Genomic DNA, 19,692 nt, shown 5'->3' with positions numbered 1-19,692 from the left:
TCCCTCCTCCTCCTAACTGCAGATGGAGAAGACTAATGCTGTCTTTAAAATTCCATGTACCGACTTGACACATGTCTATCAAAATGTTATACTTAGATTCTTTGACCCACAATTTCTACTGTTAAGAATTTATCCTACAGATAGACTTAAGCAAGTATGCATCGATTCACGTAGGAGGATGTGCACTGCAGCACTGTTACCATATAAATGACTGGAATCAACCTTTGTCAAGTTTCTGCTTCAATAGATGATGGTACGTATATATGCTAAATCACAATTTAGTTGTCAAAAATAAAAATGTAGAGCCATAGTAATGAGAACAGTAAACTACAGCCTAGGACAAGTATTCTCCTCTGATTTGTACAGAAAGTAAAAATATTAGACAGATGTGCTTGTATAGACATAAAACATTTCAAGAATATATTTCAGCAAGTGTTGATAGGTTAGCTTCTGGGGATGTAGGGGGAGGGGAACTTTTACTTTTCAACTTATACCCTTTGCACAATTTGGACTGTTAGCATGGACAGGCAGAAAATAGCCCAGCTGCCTGAGATCCTGCTCTTATAACAGCCAAATAACCTCAGGCTGTGTTCTCTGCCTTAGTTTCATCATCTACAAAAAGGAAATTCATTCAGGAAACTTTTTGAATATCTACTATGCAGCAGGCACTGGAAATTTAGAAATGAATAAAACATAAAGAATACCAGTCCTCAAAAGGTTTACATTCTAGTCAGAAAAGGTGGATAATTTTTTTAAATTATATATGCACACATGTGTATGATATATAAAGTATATGTCAGATAGTAAAGAATGCTATGGAGAAAAATAAAGCACGAATGGTGGGGGGTGGCGTATTGTAGGGACTCATTTAGTCCTTACAATAACTCTTAAGAGTCCCTACAATAACTCAGAGTTATTGTAGGAACTAAATGTGTCAATACATGTAGGACACTTAGAACACTCAATAAATGTGAATTGTTATGATTATTATGAGCATATATTACTTTAAAATGTAAAAGTAAATAACTTTTAAACAAACACATGCCACTAGCGTCCTTTAAAATCTCATGTCTTCAATAGTTTTCAAAACTTAAAAATGGGGATATACTTCTTTTATTTTACGAGTGTAAAATTATGTTGTCCAGCTACACTGGCCTTTTCTCCATTGCCTAAGCACCTGGCTGTCTCCTGCCTGCAGGCCTGTCCCCACATCTTCACCTGCCAAACTCCTCCAATCCTTGGCTCACCACTTAACCTTCCTGATCTGAATTTGGTCTCCTTGTCATATTCTCTCAATATATCCTTTTCTTTCGTAGCACTTAACCAAATTTATAAGTCAATTGGAGTGGCTTATATGTGAGTATCAACTCTGGTTTTCGAGCCAGACTCCTCCCCGAGGACCACCTAGGTGGGGAAATGTGAAGGACAGGAGAGAAGGGTAGGCATAGCATGGGCGAAGAGTGGAGAGTTTTCACTGCTGCTACGTGGAAGGGGAAGCAGCTGAGAAGGAATTTAGAGCAAGAATGATGTATAGGGATTTTTATATTGTTCGTCGAGAATGAGCAAGCATTTTATCCTTAAGTTGTAGTAATAACCTCCAGAAACTCTCTGAGGTCGCTTGGGAGCTCTAGGTGAGTTTCTTTTGAAACAGGTGAGATTCTTCAGCTATGGATGAAGGTGTGTGTGTGTGTGTGTGTGTGTGTGTGTGTGTGTGTGTAGTGTGTGTGTTGCATACTGATCTGTTAAGGTTTGAAAGGACTGATAGCATTGCCAAGGACGTGAGAAAAAGTAAGGGTGTACAAAGTTAATGGGAAGTTAAATTGGTGCAATTTCTCCGAAAGAGAAATTGTATAATATGGATAATATATTTTATGTTTGATCAAGGAATCCCCATTTCTAGGAACCTAACTTAAGGAATTAACAGAATGACAACCGAGTAAGTGGTTACAAACATGTATACAAAAGCATTTATTTTATTATTTTTTATACTAATAGAAATTAGAAGCTATCTGGCTGGTTAAATAAATTACATTATATATGTGCTATTGAACTCTCTGCAGCCTTGAAAAATGATGAAATTGACATATTTATTAACAGATAGAGATGCTCCCTGAATATTATTGTATTAAAAAAAGGTGATGAAACACATGTAGAATATGATCCCATTTGTGGAGAATTATATAACTATATCTATACATATCAGCATATAATTATAGAAAATCTACAAGTATAGAAATAAGTCTGGAAAGATATAACAAAATATTAACAGTGATTTTAACCAGTTATGAAATTTTGCTGTTTTGTGTCTTTTTTTGTGTTCTATATTTCTTGAACTTTTAGAATAAGAATGTATCATTGTTACAAAAATAATAAAACTATCTAAAATAGTATTTAATAGGTCAAAAGGGAACAAGGCACTCTGGAGTTCAGTCCCTTCCAAAATCAATACTGTATGCTTTGCCTTGAATATGATATTTCTCTACTGTGCTATAACTTTTCTCACTGTACTCCTGAAGAATCGCTCTATACCACTAGATACAGTGATTAAAAATTCTCCACCGTCATCTCTCCAGCAAGATGCTGGAAGTATATAAAAGATCCTGTGATTCAGTATAAATTAGTTGTCCTTATAATAATCTCTCATCATGTCTTCTACTTCTCTGTCACAGCACTTAACCAAATTTATAACTCTAAGTCAATTGAAGTAGTTATTTGTGAGTATCAACTCTGCTTTTCACAGTGGTATGCTGTAAAAATGGCAATAAATTTTTCCATCCCTATATTTTCACCCTTTTAATATGACTTTTCAAGGCCTCCCATCAAGAGATGAAGTGTATTTCATGGCATGACCACGTGACTGACTTTGGCCAATAGGACATTAACAAACGACACACGCAGAGTCTTGAAAAGAGCTTGCACATTGGGTCTTGCTCTCTTACTGCACTTGAAACTCTGAGACCATCACATAAATGAGTCTAAACTAGCCTACTGGAAAATGAGAGGCCACCTGGGGACCCCAATCAATAGCCTGTCAACTGTCAGACATCTGAGCCAGGCCATCCTAGATCATCTAACTTGCAGTCAACACACCACTGACCACAGTCACATAAGGCAGCCCAGCAGAGATCAGCCAAGCTGCCCCAGACCAGAAGGACCACCCAGTCAACCTACAGAATTGTGGGCTAAAAGTGGTTGTTGTTTTGAGCCATTACATCTTGGGGTGGTTTGTTACTCAGCAAAAGCTAACTGGTACAGATCTCCTTTTTTTATTGAAAGGTTATCTAAATTAAGACCGTAAGAACCTTACATTCTTAATTATAATTAGTTTTGTTTGGTTTTTTTTTGCTAAATTAGTTTTCTATTTAACAATATTCTTTAAAATAAGTACACAGGCAAAGAAGACCTCCACTATTGGACAATCAGAGTATGAACAAGATCTACATTTGCAGAAAATATCTAAGTTCCAGAAAGCTAGACAGTTCCTGGCAATGTCCTTTTATCAGAAGTTAGTCCCTCCAGTGTCTAAGCAGCATTAACCCCCTTATTTTAGGAGTCATCCTGAATGTATGGAGAAACTCTAAAGGGTAAATGAACCCACCAAATCTGCATATAGGGTTAGATGTGCTCAGAGAGCATTTCCCTGAGAACCATTACTATAACTCAGTCTCCTCTCAGGTAGAGTGGAGAGTCGTGGCTTTCTCCTATGTAGTGACACTCCATTTTACCCTAAGATGATCCCTTCAGACCTTAAGGTGCTACCAGTTTCCAGAAGCCTACCCCTGGAAGTAGCTTTCACCGAGACCCCATTTAGTAAGTGATCTGCATATGAATATGTCTGTCCAGCTTCCAGAATAGAAGAAACCCCATTGGATCTGGGATGCATCAGATCAGAAATCACTGAAAACTGAAAAAAGCTGTAAAATTCTAGGAAAACATGACCCCCTCCTAGAACTCTGAAGAAATGACATCACTTATGAAAGAAGAATAACCCCACAGTCAAACTCTAACTTAGTTTGCCTGGGGCTAATGTGACTAAGGTCCTTAACGGAATCTCAGTCTCTGGAGTCACTGACAAATAAGTTATGTTTAGTTCTCTTACTTGGGGAAACAATCTGGCATTCTTTTGTAAAGATGAATGTGTGCACACCCCACATCCTAGCACCACACTCTGGGCTTATACCTTCAAGGAATTTGTACCTGCACACCAGGTTAAACAGTGTCCTTAACCATCTTGTTTGAAACCACTGGAAACCCAAATGTCTATCAACAGGAGAATGAATTTTTAAATTGTGAAATATTCACACAAAGGAATATTTTACAATGGTGAAAGTGAATGAAATACAGTAACAAACAACAATATGAATGAGTTCAGAAGCATAATGACTTAAAAAAGCAAATCTTACAAGACTACATATAGTATGATATATTTTTATAAAGGTCAAAAAAAACTAAAGTTTATTAAAGGAGATATATATGTGGGGAAAATAAAAAAGATGAAGGAACATAAAACCAAAATTCAGGACAGTAGTTACTTCTGCAGTTGTAGCTGGAACTGAGGATAAGCCTCAGGAAACTTTGTGAGCATGAATTATGGTCTAGTTCCCTAACTGAGTGGTGAGCTAATAGCTTACAGATATGTATATATATATTTAGTATATATTAATTGTTGCATAATTAAATTTTAACAGTGAGTAGGAATAAGTAGAGAAAATGAATATGCTCAAAAGTAATGAAATAAATGAATATTAAAATAACAGTTCTTAATGCTATCAAGTTGGTAAAGAAGAAAAACTTGTGATGATGGTAGGGGGAAAACTCTCATATACTACTGATAAGAGAATAAATGGATTTTAAAAACTCTTGGAAAGCAATTTAGAAATACATGTGAGAATCCTAAAAATGATCTCTCATCCAGCAATTCTCTTTCTAGGAATTCATTTTAAGGAAGTAATGACAGATGTGCTGAAAGGTATATGTAAAAAGAGGCTCATCTTAACAACAATGTTCATAATAGCCAAAAGTTAGAAACAACCTATGTGTTCAACAATAGGGGATTGGTTAAATAAATTCCATCAGTGGAATTCGTATATTCATTTATCTGTTACATTCATTTATTGAGGGCCCACAATGTGCCAAATGCTATTTTGGGGACTAGAAAATAAGCCAGACATCCTGGGGAAGAGCCTTCCAAGCAGAGAAAGCAGCAGTTGCCAAACCCTGAGGCGGCAGGTTGCCTGCGGGTCTGAGAAATGGCAAGGAGGCCAGTAGGCTGGAGAGGAGGAGCACATGGTATATAGGGCCTTGTAGGCCATTATAAGGAGTGGGTTTCTACTCTGAGATGGGAGCTTTAGAAAGTTTTGAGCAGAAAAAAGGACAAAATCTGCCTTATTTTCTATAGGTTTACCCAGGCTGAGCACTAGACAGTGAATGGGCAGGTGGAAGCAAAGAAACCAGGTAGGAGGCTTTTGCGATGTCTCAGGTGAGAGGTGATGGTGCCATAGATAAAGGTGGGTGGCAGTGGAGGTGTAACAGGTGATCAATTCTGGATATATTTTGAAGATAGAGCTAACAAGATTTTCTTACGAATTGGATATAAGGAGTAGGAGAGAAAAGAGTCGAGATTTTAGTCCTGATCAACCGGAAGGATGGGGTTACCTTTAGCTGAGATGAGGAAGATTCTGGGAGACACATGTTGGGTGGTGGTGGGGAAATCAGGTGTTTTGGACCTGGTAAACTTGAGCTGCCAATTAAATATGTACATAGAGAGGTCATGTATGCAGCTGGATATATAAGTCTGAAGTTCAAGGATGAGATCTGGACTGGAAGAATTTGGAAGTCACTGATGTACAGATGGTGCTTATAGACATGATACTGGATGAGATCATGAAGGGAATGACAACAGAATAGGTTGGAGAGAGAAGAGGAAGGAAGAGAAAGAAAGAAAGATTCAATGACTGAGTCTTGGGAACTGCTAGATTTAGAGCTCAAGGGCACAAGGAGAAAAATCAATCAAGGGGACAGAGAAGGAGCCACCAAAGGGAAAGGGAAAAAAATACCCAGGAGAGTTGGTGTCCTGGAAGCCAAGAGAAGAAATGTTCCTAGGAGGGGAGAGTGGTCGGAGGTCTACCAAATGTTGGTAGATGAAGTTTGATTTGGACAGAGAAATTACTACTGGACTGAGCAAGAGCAGTTTTGGTAGAGTCGTGGGGCTAAAAGTCAGCTTGGGAGTGGATTCAACAGAGAAGGGAAAAGGTAGATTTAGAGACTGATTATAGACAAGATTTTCAAGGGCTTTTGCTATAAAGGGGAGAGGGAAGTTTTGCTTAAGACTCCTTTGGTTGGGAACCATTACTTGTTTTTTCCCCCGTATTTTTTTTTTAAGATAGGAGAAATAATAGCACGTGTGAAAATTGATAGGAATGATTCAGTAAAGGAGAAAAAGTGATGACTTGAGAGAGAGGGAATACCTGCTGAATCTACATCAAGGTAAGAAGGGATGCGCCTAAAGCAGGTGGTCAAAGCGAAAGGGTTGGCATTAGAGATTAGCCAGGGCGGTTCGTCCACTTTCCCATTAAAATGATGTCATACAAGACCATTTAATAATGTAGAATGATATCCGGTTAAGTTTTTAAAAAACATCATAAAACAGTAACAAGCATAACATTTATTAAGCACGATGCTTAATTCAGTGCTAAAGCGCTATACATTTTGCAAGCATTATTTAAGCATTGTCTTGCTTAATCCTCCCACAGACCGTAAAAGGCAAGAACCAAATTATCCCCGTTTTCCAGATGTAAAACAGAGGCGAAGAGTGGTGAATATCTTGCCCCAGATAATGTAGCTGGAAGGGTAACTAGTACTCAACTGCAGGTGCCAGACTTGCTCGGACATTACCTACAGGCCAACACTGTCCCACAGAAACATAATGGTGTCACATACTAGATTTAAAAATGTCCAGTAGGCACATTAAAAAATAAAAATAAAAAAACAGGTTAAATTACTTTTAATAATACATTTTATTTAGATAATATCTAAAATATCATTTCAACATGTATCAGTATTTTATCAGTATAAAATATTGAGATGTTTGACATTCTTTTTTCTGTATAGCTGTTCCTCAAATAATGTCATTTCATTGAACATCGTTTTGTTTATGCCACTGATGACCACTGTCTGTGTGGAGATGGCACGTTCTCCCCATGTCTGTGTGGGTTTTCTCCGGGTTCTCAGGTTTCCGCTCACATCCCGAAGCTGTGCACATGAGGTGAGCTGGCCTGTCTACATTGTCCCAGTAGAAGTGAGTGGCCCTGAGACAGAAGAGGGCGTCCTCTGCCGGGCGGGCGTCCACCTGTACCCTGGGCTGCTGGGATAGGTTCTAGCCACCTGCCACCCTGCTCTAGAATAGTGGGTTGGAAAATCATTATCTGAGTGGTTTTTATTAGTCTTTCTTAAATGTATGCATAGCTCACATTTATTTCAATGTTTAATATTAAAAGTGTTTTGGGTCTTTATTTAGAGGTTCGGTGATGTCTTTGTGACCAGAAATATGCTATAGGAACTTAACTCTTGTTTATATCAATTAGCCTGTGGTAAAACTGGCTTTGTAATACAGCATTTGCTTAAAGTCACAGTTTCCAAGAACCTATCAACGATGTTGAGTGAGGACTTAGTGTACTGAGTCTTCCACGTCTGGCCTGTATTTTACACTTTATGGCACATCTCAATTCAGATGCTAAATCTTCATCGGAAATACCTGATCTCTATTTAGAATTCATAAAACTTACAGTCAAGAAAGTAAATTCACATACTGAAGGTTTTCCAGAGTTAATAGTTTTTCATTTTTTCTTAAATTTTTTATTTTTTAAATTACAGGCGACATTTAGTATTCTGTGAATTTCAGATGTATGGCATACTAGTTTTTCAATAATTAAATTGAGTATCTACTTAGACTTTAAATTAATTAAAATTAAAATCAAAATTTCATTTCCTCAGCTGCACTAGCCACATCTTAAGTGCTCAAACCCGCATGTGGCTGGTGGCAACCGTGCCCAGATAGCACAACACCAGACTTAACTACCATGTGCTCCTGCTTCTCTTTGCCAAGTTCTATCAACTTTTTCCTCAGAATAACTTTCACAGCTACTCTTTCTTTCTTTTCAATTCAACCGACTTTAACCACCATTAAATTCTTAATTTTTTACTGCTATAAGACCATGTTAATTATACTTACAAAAAATCTAATTATAGCAGCTAACATTTGTTGAGTACTTACTATGCACCAAGAATTAACATGAACTCTATTAATATTCTCATCTTGATGATGAAATCGAGGCACAAGGAGATTAAATAATAATCTATTATTCTTTACCTCCTCTGATAGTAAATGAAAACAGTCCATCTTGCTATCCTATAAGTACTTCATGATAAATGGAGAATTTTAATTTTCTCTTTTTGCCAGATATGGCAGGATGTTTTAAACATTCAACTTTGATAGTTCCCAAGCAAAGGAGTCATTTAAATCTTATGTTTTTGGTAAGGTATTTCCTGAAAGCTCAAGGGTCCTGACTGTTTTCTAGATCATTTCCCCGTGGAATCCAAACCTTGGATAATGTGTTAGGACAAATACAGAAAGAACTGTACAGTCTGGAAGATATAATCACACCGGGAGGGAGAGTGCCAAAGTCTCAGGATTTTTTTCCACCTAGTACACTGGCTGATCCCAGGGAAGTCAGAACTATGAAAGGCAATCACTCCTTTTCCAAAGATGGTCTTTCTGCATCCTGGCTAGTAGCTCCTACCATTCCCCCATTCTAAAATCCTGACGAAAATCCTCAGCTTGCCCCTCTCCATCACCCTGCACTTCCAGTCAGTTGCCAAATCTTCTAACCGCTACCGTAGGCATATTTTTCATATCTGTGCCTTTCCACTTACCCCGATGTCTCCATCCCAGTGCATTCCCTTGGTTAGCCTTCTCCTTGACCTCAGTAAAATTTTCTGAACTGGTCTCCTCGCCCGCATCTCTCTGCTCTCAGCTTCTGGCCTACCTCAACCATGTTTACTTCATACTCATGCTAATCCACTCTGAGCAGGCCACCCTCTGTGCCAGAAATCCTTCAAGGGTTCCCTACTTAGTGTCTGACTTTTCAACCTTCATTTCTAGTATAACCCACAGCTCCTCTGCATTTCAGCCACCTGATCTACTTGTAATTCCCACAGTCTTTTACATTTTCTACCTGTGGACCTTTCCATAGGCTCCTCTCTCTTTCTAAAAAGCACCCATCCTCCATCTCTGCCCATCGAAATTCTACCGATTATTCTAGAAGCAGGTCAAGTGCTAACTGTTTAAATACATTTTCTTCCTTTCCTGTCAACTTTTATATTGCCACTCCTGCATTGTTTCACACTTGTTAACCTTATGTCATCATGTATATGTCATTATTTTTGTACTTAACTTTTCTGCCTAACAATATTTCTTGAGCACCAATGACATGTCAAGGGTATGAACTAGGCAAATGTGTTATCTAATTTAATTTAATTCTCATAACAGCCTTATGAGGTAGGCATTGCCATCTTCATTTTACAGATCAGGAATCTTAGGCTGTCAGAAATTAATTAACTTGCTCGACGTAGCATCCTTACTAAGTAGCAGAGTCATCACACATTCAACAAGTTTTATTCCAGTCTACATCTGCCATATTCCTCAGCCCTACAGGCTTTTCAATATAGATTTGAAGTTCCGTTGGGACAGTTAGCACTGGAGTCTCAGGAAAAGGCAGATGTTTTCTGCCCCTCTCTCATTAGATTGAGATTTATTGTGCTATAGGAAATGCTCTTTGGCTCTCAGTGAACACTTCGCCCAGGCTAGCACAGGGCTCAAGAAATGATTCACAAAGTCAAACACCATGCAGGTTGTTTAGTTCCACTGCTGACCCTGATGATTGGAAAACTGTGAAAGGAATGCCAAGCCCAGCTCATGTTTAGCCATCTGGGACTCCCTGTTCTCTGCCACCAGTTTAGGCTGCACCTCTCTGTTCCCTGATTAGATCCTGAAGGATGCCTCAAATTTCAGAAACAAGGCTGGAACAGCATTGTTGTCATTAAGGTCGGCCTTGGTCTGATAAGGATCCCCGTCTTTAACACAACAGACTCACAAGAAATTCATATGAAGATTAAAAACAGAGAAGGCCTAGTCTACCCTGAATTGGTTTTTCACCATTTAGGGTTGGAAGCCCCAAAACTTGTTGGGTCAGTTCATATTGCCAAATGAAGAATATTATAATGGGTTTATTCTCTTCCTTATTGTTTTGGAGTCGAGGGTGTTCAGCAGCCAATGTTTGCTCAAGGAGAGTGTAAACAGGACTTGCTGACGCCTGTGGCCAATGAGCAAGAGTCCTAAGACACTTTCACTCAGACATGGCATATGGATCTAGTGGTAAGAAGCTTAATGGGAAAGGGGGTTAGGTAACTCTGTGTTTTATTTGTATTTTCTCTTTCAATCCTCAAAGCAATTCTTTTTTGAGGTAGGTGTTATTGAAATGCCTATTCTATATATCCAAAAACTGGGTGGTAAGTAATAGGCAGAGTCTGGAACCCCGGTATGCTGAGTTCCACAGCTTTCCATAGCCCTTAGCTCATGCTCTGTGGCAAGACCTTTTGCATAGGCAAATGTCAATCATTTAAAAAGCACTAAAGGCAAAATTTATATACAAGTTAGAGTTCTCAAGTATCAATATTATTCCCCCCCCAACCAAGAATGATACGAAGTTTTAAATTTCTTAAATGTCTCCCATTTTCCACTGTTGACAAAGGTCTCTGCAAGAAGTAGTGGTTGAACGGTAAGATTCTTATCTTCCACATGGGAGACTCCCCTGGTGGAGTCTTCAGTGAGCAGGCTCGTTTGAACTGGTTATCTTGGTTGATTAGAGACCACAAGCCACCAATACCAGTAAGCCACAGTCTCTTGACAAAATCATCCTGTTCCCAAGCCATCTTTAAACATCATAGAGTGGCTGGGTGCGCTGGGTGGAAATGTAGGTGGCCCAGGGCAGGTAGTCATTGGGACTGATAAAAGTTACCAAAGGTCCCACTGACTGGGGTCACTTACTGTGTCATATTCATGAATGAAGTCAAACATCTTTATTCACACAAAAATTCATTCCTCTCCCCCTTCTCATTTCTTCATGATCTGTTATGTTTTAGACAGTCTAATGGTTAGAACACCTTCATAATAATATATTTTCATGTAGGATGGGGTTATTATTGCTAACCAGTTAACACTGACAAATTATAAAAAATATTCCAACCTCTCAAAACCTTATCCAAGTATGACATTTGGGATTACTTTTACAGAGCTAGACTCTTGATGTATTCTCAAGTCTTTCATATTTCATAGAGATGGCAAAACAACTTTTATTTTGCCTTCCCTAATGCAGTTCTTGTAAATATTTGTTGTTGCTTCTGCCATATGGTTAAAAAAATGAGGAAAATCAATTATTATTTCACTACTATAGAGACTGCTGAGTTTTGTTACTCCTTGATACCTTTTTGTGGCCCTCCAAAAAGAAAGAATGTTGAAAAGGCATTTTTGGGGGAGGGGGGCTGGACGACATTCACTACCTATTGTCTGAATTATGTTCTTAACATTTTAGAAATACCTTGAAAAAGATTTATGACATATGTTAGCAGAGGTCCAGAGAAAGAAAGTAGAGATTGGCGGAAAGAGATATTACAGAACTCAAAGTCCGATCAAAGGTGGGTCATGTGCGGTCAGGTACACTTAAGTAAAGCACATGGGGGAGGCAAAGCTATAAAGAGGATCCGCTCTCAGCAGCTGGCAAGGTAACTGGATGTTTAACACGGAAGGGGGAGAGAGAGGTGATGGGCTCTTTCAGCGCCTCTGGCACATCTACCCGCACACTCCTTTTTTGAAACCGCTTCGCTGCTTGCCCCTGGCTCTCCTAGCTCCTTTCTTACCTCACTTTCTATTTTGCCATCCGTACATAATATTTTGTTTTCAGCCACTTTTAAGGTAATTTCAACACAGTTAGAAAACAACCCAGGTTTTCTTCTTCCCTTATTCCCGAACCAGGGACCCAACTCCTTCCTGGGCTCCTTGAAGCTGGGATCTTTCTCCCTGAGCCCTGCAGCCCAAACTGTGAGGATGAGCTATTTTGTGAGTCCTGGCTTCTCCATGACGCCGGTTTGCCCCTCCCCACCCCCCATCCCCGAAGAAACCTAAACTCCGTGGCCTCTGAAACTAAACTGCCTGTGCCTAGGTCCCCAAGGTCTTCACCGAAATCCAATATTTTTCGGAGTAACGTGGGGTCGGGTCGGAGAAAACAGTACCTCTTTACAGGCGTGAAGCTCCGGTCCCGCTCCCTGGGTCACCTGGAAGGCGGTCCCAACCCAGAGCAGCAGCCGCAGAAGCCGGAGTGTGCGCCGCTCAGTTCTTCCCCTGCCTCGGGGAGAGGGATGGAGGCTGCGCCCAGGCTTAGCCATAGCGTTGTCCAGAGCGAGCGGCAGCAGCGGCTCAGGTGCTGCGGCTGCCGCTACCACTGGCAGAAGGCGGAAAAAAAATGGGAGGGAGGTTCACAGGGGGAGGATGCAAGGGGCTGGGCTCGCTTCAGTCACCTCCCTGCGGCGACGCCAAAGCCGCCCATCCTTCCTCTTCCCTCCTTCCTTCTCCTCCTACCCACGTCGCCTTGGCAACCGCCTCCTCTTTCCCTCCGCGCGGGTGGGGCAGGGACCACGCGATGCTCTGCGGCTCACCTGCGGGTCGTCATGGTAGCCGCCGCCGCTGGCGCGCGCCGCGTGGGCGTGCGCGCGCTTGGGGTCTGCAACCGGCCCAACAGGCGGGCATAGGGCTCGCGTAAAGAACGCGGTGGAAGCATCCTCCAAGCCATCGCCACCAAATTCATGTTTTCCACTGCGCTTTCGGGCCATGGACTATTTATGAGCATCTCTAATTTTGCAGATGTGGCGCCCCTGCTCTGCGTGAAGCAAGAGAAAGAAGAGTGAGACGTCATCGTCTCTCTTCTAGAAGTTACAGCATAGAAGAGTGGCCCCAGTAGGTGTTACCTACTGCAAAGGCGGCTGCTTCTGGAGATCTTATTTCCATCCCGCCAAATCCATCCGTGCCTTTACAACCGACTCATTGCGAAGCCTTGAGACTCGTGTAGTTAAACTGGGTTTAAGCTAGGAGAGTTTGCTCAGCCGACAATTTCCAAGCACGACACGTGGGCTCTTAGTCTCTCAACACCCCCATTCTATTATTGCTTCGAGGGGAAAAAAAACCTTCTGTTAGATGCGAGGCAGAAGGAAATTTATGGGTCATCTTTTAGCGCTTCTTTTGTCAACTGAAGTCTCTTGCAGAAGTTCTGCACGCCAGACCGGCGTTTTTCTCCTAGGGTTCACCAGTGCAAATCCAGAGCTCCTGGGTGCGCTCACCGGCGCTTTCCCTCCCTGTTCTCAGTAGCTTCCTCTCGAGGCGCTTCCCGCGATGAACCGCCAGGTGGGGCTCTTCTCGAAGGGAATTCACCTCAGTCATAGATAGGGGTGCAGTTGCATGGCAACCGAAAGTGGGCGTTCCAAACAATTGGGACCTGGGATCCTCCCGTGCAAGGTTGTGTGCGGCTGCGCGGGCCTCCCATCCTTCCGAAGAGCGTCTCTCTGGGCTTTTACCATGCCTCCCACCCGAGACCCTTTCCCGCACCTTAAATCAGATAACAATGATTCCTACTTAGGAAAACTTCAGTCTTCCCAGGTATTGTGGTTTCTTGCGCAGAGTCCCAGCAGACACTCTTTTGTCTGTCACCTTGAGGGGCCGAGTTGGTAACTTAAAGGACTGGTGAAGACACTGAGTCAGGTACCAAAGAAGTCTGTTTCCTGCCTGCCTCCATGTCCCCATATTCAAGTCTGCTAATGTTTCAAAGTGCTTTTTAGCAGGGGGAAGTCGAACTGTAGTCCAGAGGAACAAGGGGCTCTCCCCGCCCAAAGGAGTGTTGAGTATAATGGGACTTTAACAGGCCCAGATCCCCGCCCAAAGCTACACTTTGCCCTCTGAAAGCCACCAGGTCATGCTTTATACATCTGTCTTCACACCGTCTCTGTCTTCTGGTTAATCCCGGAATGTGTTTGTGCATGTGTGTCAGTGATTTGAGAATTTAGAAAATCTTTTTTAGGTAGAAGTGTTTGGGATGTTTGAAGAAGCACAAAATAAGGTGAATTAGACAGTAATTGTGGCTTAATAACAAAGCCAAAGAGCTTCCTTTTATTAAGCATTATTTACTATATGCCAGGTACTAAACACTGAGGATATATAGATAAATTAGGTATAGCTCCTGCTGTAAAGAAGCTCTAATAGGAAGGCCAGACACAATTGCTACAGCAAAATTGCTCGCACGGTAGCACATGCTGTAACAGTTATACGTAGTGTGTCAGGAGAACTGGGTGCTTAAAGGAAAGCTTCCCAGAGCAGGTGAGTTTTGACATCAAAATATGAGTTAGCTGGGCCAGGTGAGGGAGGAGGTGGAATGTAAGTTAGGAAGCAAGAAACAGGAACCAGACATTGAAAGGAAGCAGCAGGTATCCATAGACCTGGAAAGAAGAGAGAGGGTGACTTGTTTGGGGGCCAAAGAGTCCAGAATGGCTGGAGTGTCCATGTGATGAGGCGTGAAGAACGCAGGAGCTGGAGAATGGCCTTGTCGGGCTGGTGTGCTGTGTATACCATGCAGGTGAGCTAGGGTTTCTTCTCGGAGGTGCTTGGGAAGCACGTCGAGATTTTAAGTACTAGAGCGACACAATAGATGGGCGTTTTAGAAAGCACAAGTGGCAGTGGTGGGATGGGAATGGCACAACAGGATCAGCCAAGAGGCAGGAGCCTCAGGAGGCAGCAATCTCCAGGAGGAGGAATAATGGATCTAAAGCAGTGATGCAGGAGATGGCGATAAGGTACAGATGTGAGAGAGATGCAAAGGGCAGAATGATGGGACTTTGTGGCTGACTGGATATGAGCCCAAGAGAGCAGATGAGTGTAGGGTAACTCCTAAGTTTCTGCGGGCTTAATTGATTCCATTTACTGAATGAGGCATCCAGGGGAAGCAGGTTTGGGGAGAAAGATACTCAAATCAATTAGGTAGATATTGCTTGTGCGATGCCTGTGGGACATTTAAGTGGAGATGAATAGCAGGCAGTATGATTGAGATTTCTGGACTGAAGATATTTATCTGGTAGCCACAGCATCCATATGGTGGTTGAAGCCAGAGAAGGAAATGAGCTCATCCAGCAAATGTGAGAGTAAGGAAAGCAGACACCAAACCCCTGGGGAATGCCACTGTCTAAGGAAAAGAGAGGGAAAGCCGAGAAGGGAGCCGAGAAGAAACGGCTACAAGCCTCCTGGAGAAAAACCAGGAGGAGCTGGGTCCATAGAGGGTGGAGAGAACATTTGAGAGAATCAGAATCGTGGTGCCAGAAACTGCAGAGATCAAATAAGATCATGTCTGGAAAGGATCCGCTTGACCTAGCCACAGAGATCATTGGTCACCAGCAAGAGCAGTTTCAGTGGGTGCTCGAGGCAGAAGCCAGACTGAAGAGAGGATACAAAGCGAGAGGAAGTGGAAATAGTAAATGTTGACTCTTGAAGAAGAGTCTGGCTCTGTAGGAAAGGTGATAGAGTGGTAGCTAGACAGTGATAAAGTTATGAGAAGCTGGGTACAGGGAGTGCCAGGATGGAACAGATCTCTGAGGCACAGGGAAGAGCTGGGTTCAGGGAAGAAGTAAAAAGGCCTTCCCTTTCTCTGAGATGGAAAGAAAGTGGGTGGGAAGATGGCTTTCGTGCTAGACTTTCTTGGTGAAAGACAATCTCATCCTTTTCTGATAGAGATGATGAGGCTTATGTAGCCTTCAGGGAATGGGAGAGTTGCTTATGCTTATATCATGTATATTTGTAATTTTCTTGTTTCATTTTGCATCTTTCTTGTTGATAGCACAGTGCCTCATACATACTGTTCAATTAATGTCTAACTCAGCTGAATCACACAGCACTTTGACATATATGGTGGGGGCGGGCAGGGAGATGGTTCCAACATCGGATAGGATAAATGAGATTTCTTCTAGGTTGTAGTTGTACTCACTGGAATTCAGTAATGGATTCGATCAGTACTTCATTTTTGAACACCACATGTTAGGTTGCTGTGCTAGGTACTAGGGACACAGTGGCAATCAGTATTTTACACATAATGAAAAAATCAGTTTCGTGCTTTCCACATCCATGCTTATGAGGTTCTATTTAGAGGATTGAATGTTCAATGGACCTTTTTATTTGATGTTCCTGCAGTCACAATGACCCTTTCCTGCATGCTGAAGTCTTTTTCTCACCTGCTTAGACACTGCACTTCCCTGATTCTCCTCTCTCTGATTACCTCTTAGTGTCCTTTCCCTTTCCCTTCCCCTCCCCCAGGTATAGTATTGTGCAGTTATGAGCCATTTCTTCCCTTTTGGCCACACTCCTTTTTGCAGGAAACAGCCACTGTTTCATGTGGACAACCCCCGCCCTCCATCTCTATTACTCGGCCTGAGCTTTCCTCCAACAGGTTGCACACTTCCGATTTTCTGCATATTAATCGTATTAGGATGTCTTATTTTTTCCTCAAACTCAGGACATCTAAACCTGAGCTCATCATCTTCTCTATCTGCTCCTCCCTCCCCATCCCACTACACCCGTATTCCTGGCCCATTTCTGTCAGTTCCAAGATTGAAGACTTGGAAGGATCAAAAGCCTGCAGAGTCTTGCCTCCCATAGTTCTTCTCTTTGAAGATGTTCCTCTGAGATTCAATTAAAATAGGAAGCTCCTCAAAAAATTAAAAATAGATCTACCATACAACCCAGGAATTCTACTTCTGGGTATTTATCTGAAGAAAACAAAAACACTAGTTTGAAAAGATATATGCATTCCGGTGTTCATTGCAACATTGTTTATAATAGTCAAGGTATGGAAGCAACATAGGTATCCATTGATAAACAATTGGATAAAGAAAAGGTGGTACATATGTACAATGGAATATTACTGAGCCATAAAAAGAATACAATCTTAACATTTTGACAACATGGATAGACCTAGAGGGTATTATGCTAAGTGAAATAAGTCAGAGAAAGACAAATGCCATATGGTTTCACTTATATGTCAAATCTAAAAAAACAAACCACACTCATAGAAACAGAAACCAAAAGGATGGTTGCCGGAGGGGAGGGGAATGGGAGGATAGGTGAAAAATGTGAAGAGGGAATATAGTCAATATTATGGTAAGTTTGCATGGTGACAGATGATTACATTATAAGGTATAAAAATGTTGAATCACTATATCGCACACCTGAAACTAATATAACTAATATAATATTATATTCCAACTATACATAAATAAAAATAATTTGAAACAATAAACAAAAAGTAAGATGGACTAAGGGGATGGATGTCACTGATGCTTCCACAGCAGCAAGGACCTGTAACCAGGTAACCAGGTCCTGGGTGTGGTTTATCTTTTGCAGAAATCGCCACATAAGAACCCAACTCACCTTGCTCAGCAACAGGAACCCTGGAGTCGGCTCAACTCAACTCCTACGATCACCTCTATGAGGCGGGATGCTTATTTTTTTGACCCTGAGGTACCTAACATTGAAATGCTATTTCTCTTTACCTCTCCTTAGGACTCATTAATATCCTCTTTGAAAGGTAGTCTGTCCCTGACGGCTTTAGAGTCTTTCCTTTGGTCCCCAATTCAAGATCCAAGATGCTACCAAATCTAAAACCAAATACCAATTTATCTGGCCCCTGGGAAGTCAGAAGGCTTGAATTTTGCACCAGTCTGTTATCTGGAGCAAATCATTTTCTCACCAAACTTCTCTCTTCTTATTGAAACAAAGGCTGAATATAACCATGAATGAGAGAAGGCCCATTAAGCCCAAGTCAGGGACAGAATAGTGATTCCACGTGGACAGGGAGAGCTCGCCACTCCTTAAACCTAACCATGAGAGAACTCCATATTGACAAGAGTCACCGTGTATAGTTTGGTATGTAAGGAGTTGGTGGATCTCAGGCCCTCAAGGGGTTCACTCTGCTTTTGGGCAAGAGTAGAGCCCAAGAGAGTCTGATTAGAGTGGGCGGAGGAGAGGGCAGAGGTGGTGTGTTAACCCTGGAGCTAACTTCTTTGTAGATACCGAAAGATGACCTGGATTTCCGCTTAGCAGCCTTGTACGACCACCACATGGGGGCGTTCAAGAACAAAAGTGAGATCCTGATACACCAGGAGACCATCCAGGATACCCATGCGTAAGTGATGGAGGCACAGCCTCCCCACCCTAAGGATAATGCCATCAAATCACATCCGGCAAAGTGTCACCTGGGAAATATAATTCTTTGTATAGATTTCTGTATTTTTTACATCCGTACCTGGAAATGATGTTTTTTATTATCTGAAATGAACAGAGATCCTCCAAGATTGTTCTCATCTGTATTATCAAACGAAATTTTCCATTTATTCCAAAGGGTAAAAAGGCCTTTGGTTACTTCATTTCTGAGGTTGCATGCAACTGTCTTTCCCTCTTTACCTGTCTCCTTTTGATTGGTTTCACTTTCCTGTTCTTCCCTTATCATCATCTAGAATCATGAAGATCCAATCACCTGGAGGACTTTTGCCTTCCCCAACATCCTCCATCACTTCCCAAGCTAACATCAGACACTGGATCAACCCTAAGAAGGACTCCATCCACAGCATCCAGGGATCTATAGGTAAGAGTTAGAAGGGCAGATGGGTGGTGCTAGATTTTCTAAATGGACCCATGAATTAGGGATATCGGGGGACACGATGACTATGGAATGAATTCAATTTTTCAGGAAGACCCATAGCTACCTCCCAGCTGTCATAAGAACCTTCTCCATAGGTGAATTACATATATGATGATTACAGGTTCCCAGAAAAGGCAAAGGATCTGAAATTCACAGCCCACTCCTTTTCTCCACAGTGTCCCCTCACACTGCAGCCACCAATGGAGGCTACTCCAGAAAGAATGATGGTGGCTTCTTCTCCACCTAGTGTTGACAGGCTCCTGGACTGATTAATCATAGTGCAACATCCTGCCACCCATCTCCATTAAATAGATTTGTGCAACGTGAAGCCTGAAGTGTCTGTTCTCCATGGACTGAGTTGCCACTCCACTACTCTTAAAATATGGGTGGGGGGCTGGGGGGTGGAGGGGGTTGTTCCTGAACTTCTAGAAACTAATCCTGTAGGGCATATTCCCAACTTGGAAAGGCATCTTGCTGAAAAGATAAGGATTTAGGACAGAATAGCAGTTTTTGGCTGGAGGCAGGTATTCATATTTTGTAAACAGGAGTCATTCCAACCATAGATATATCCATTCAACATTTCTTGCAAACATTTGTGTCAGGCACTGAGCTAAGTGTTGGGGAAACAGGAATGGACAGAGCCCGTTGTCTTAGTGAACTTGTAGTCACTGTAATTTTGGCAGCTCTACGTAGCATTAATATTTATGCTGTTACACTTAACGGATTTCCCACCTCCTGGATATAGTCATCTACTGGGCCCTACTTTTCCATGAGGGCTTCATCTCCCCGGTCCTGGCTTTTTGCCATTGTTCATTCTCTAACTCTGCTACTGTCTCCTTGCCAGAGGTCAAGT

The 19,692-nt window shown here is 41.8% G+C and overlaps 2 protein-coding genes across 5 annotated transcripts in view; one reads left to right on the top strand and one right to left on the bottom strand.

Annotated features, from left to right (window-relative positions):
• Nucleotides 1-13,448, bottom strand: part of ELAPOR1 (endosome-lysosome associated apoptosis and autophagy regulator 1) — a 62,042-nt gene extending 48,594 nt beyond the window's left edge. For both annotated transcript variants that reach the window (XM_039841062.1, XM_039841063.1), the window contains exons 1-2: nt 13,082-13,448; nt 12,346-12,989 (exon numbers count right to left, since the gene is read on the bottom strand). In XM_039841062.1, coding sequence (XP_039696996.1) covers nt 12,346-12,498 — 153 coding nt within the window. In that variant the 5' untranslated portion in view covers nt 12,499-12,989; nt 13,082-13,448. The remainder of the gene's footprint in view (nt 1-12,345; nt 12,990-13,081) is intronic.
• The window catches only part of CFAP276 (cilia and flagella associated protein 276), a 41,428-nt gene extending 22,261 nt beyond the window's left edge, over nt 1-19,167 (top strand). The window contains exons 1-5 of one of the 3 annotated variants that reach the window (XM_039841068.1): nt 232-253; nt 17,543-17,659; nt 18,208-18,323; nt 18,655-18,782; nt 19,016-19,167. In XM_039841068.1, coding sequence (XP_039697002.1) covers nt 248-253; nt 17,543-17,659; nt 18,208-18,323; nt 18,655-18,782; nt 19,016-19,086 — 438 coding nt within the window. In that variant the 5' untranslated portion in view covers nt 232-247 and the 3' untranslated portion in view covers nt 19,087-19,167. Of the gene's footprint in view, nt 1-231; nt 254-13,636; nt 13,763-17,542; nt 17,660-18,207; nt 18,324-18,654; nt 18,783-19,015 lie in introns of those variants that run through there. The other 2 variants (XM_039841066.1, XM_039841067.1) reach the window with 2 other exon arrangements.
• Nucleotides 19,168-19,692: the final 525 nt, after the last annotated feature.

Source organism: Pteropus medius, unplaced genomic scaffold (genome assembly GCF_902729225.1).
Source record: "Pteropus medius unplaced genomic scaffold, Ma_sr-lr_union100, whole genome shotgun sequence".
Taxonomy (NCBI): Eukaryota; Metazoa; Chordata; class Mammalia; order Chiroptera; family Pteropodidae; genus Pteropus; species Pteropus medius.
This window is presented reverse-complemented; position numbering and strand designations above follow the sequence as displayed.